The sequence below is a fragment of the Halyomorpha halys genome, unplaced genomic scaffold (assembly GCF_000696795.3).
Source record: "Halyomorpha halys isolate HHAL.00 unplaced genomic scaffold, Hhal_1.1 Scaffold278.1, whole genome shotgun sequence".
NCBI lineage: Eukaryota > Metazoa > Arthropoda > Insecta > Hemiptera > Pentatomidae > Halyomorpha > Halyomorpha halys.
Window position 1 is genome coordinate 403634 of NW_027109219.1, and position 340 is coordinate 403973.

The 340-nt window shown below is 34.4% G+C and overlaps 1 protein-coding gene across 1 annotated transcript in view; it reads left to right on the forward strand.

Moving 5' to 3' along the window:
* Positions 1–278: 278 nt before the first annotated feature.
* The window catches only part of LOC106680681 (mucin-2), an 18148-nt gene continuing 18086 nt past the window's right edge, over positions 279–340 (forward strand). Inside the window, exon 1 of the mRNA XM_067047403.1 lies at positions 279–318. Coding sequence (XP_066903504.1) covers positions 279–318 — 40 coding nt within the window. The remainder of the gene's footprint in view (positions 319–340) is intronic.

Below are 340 nucleotides of genomic sequence, written 5' to 3' on the forward strand. Positions count from 1 at the left end.
TAGGTTATGGATGAATGAGGATTTTGGAATGAAAGGAGTTATATTTATTTCGTAAATGGGAAGTTTAGAGCGTTTTCCTAGAAAGAACATTTACATCTCGAGTTATGGAGAAGTTGATTATTATAAAGTAAACGCAGAGTACTTAATGATCTTAAGTATGACTAATAGTTTACCAAACTACGTAATAAGAGTAATCTAATTGGTTGGAGAGACCTTATGACTCTTTCACAGGTTAGAGATAGTGAGGGCAGTCTATGACAAGCTGATGTATCGGTAAGATGTCTCTTCGTATTGTCTTGGGAATCTGCATCATACTTGGTGAGTTATAAATTTTGTCCTT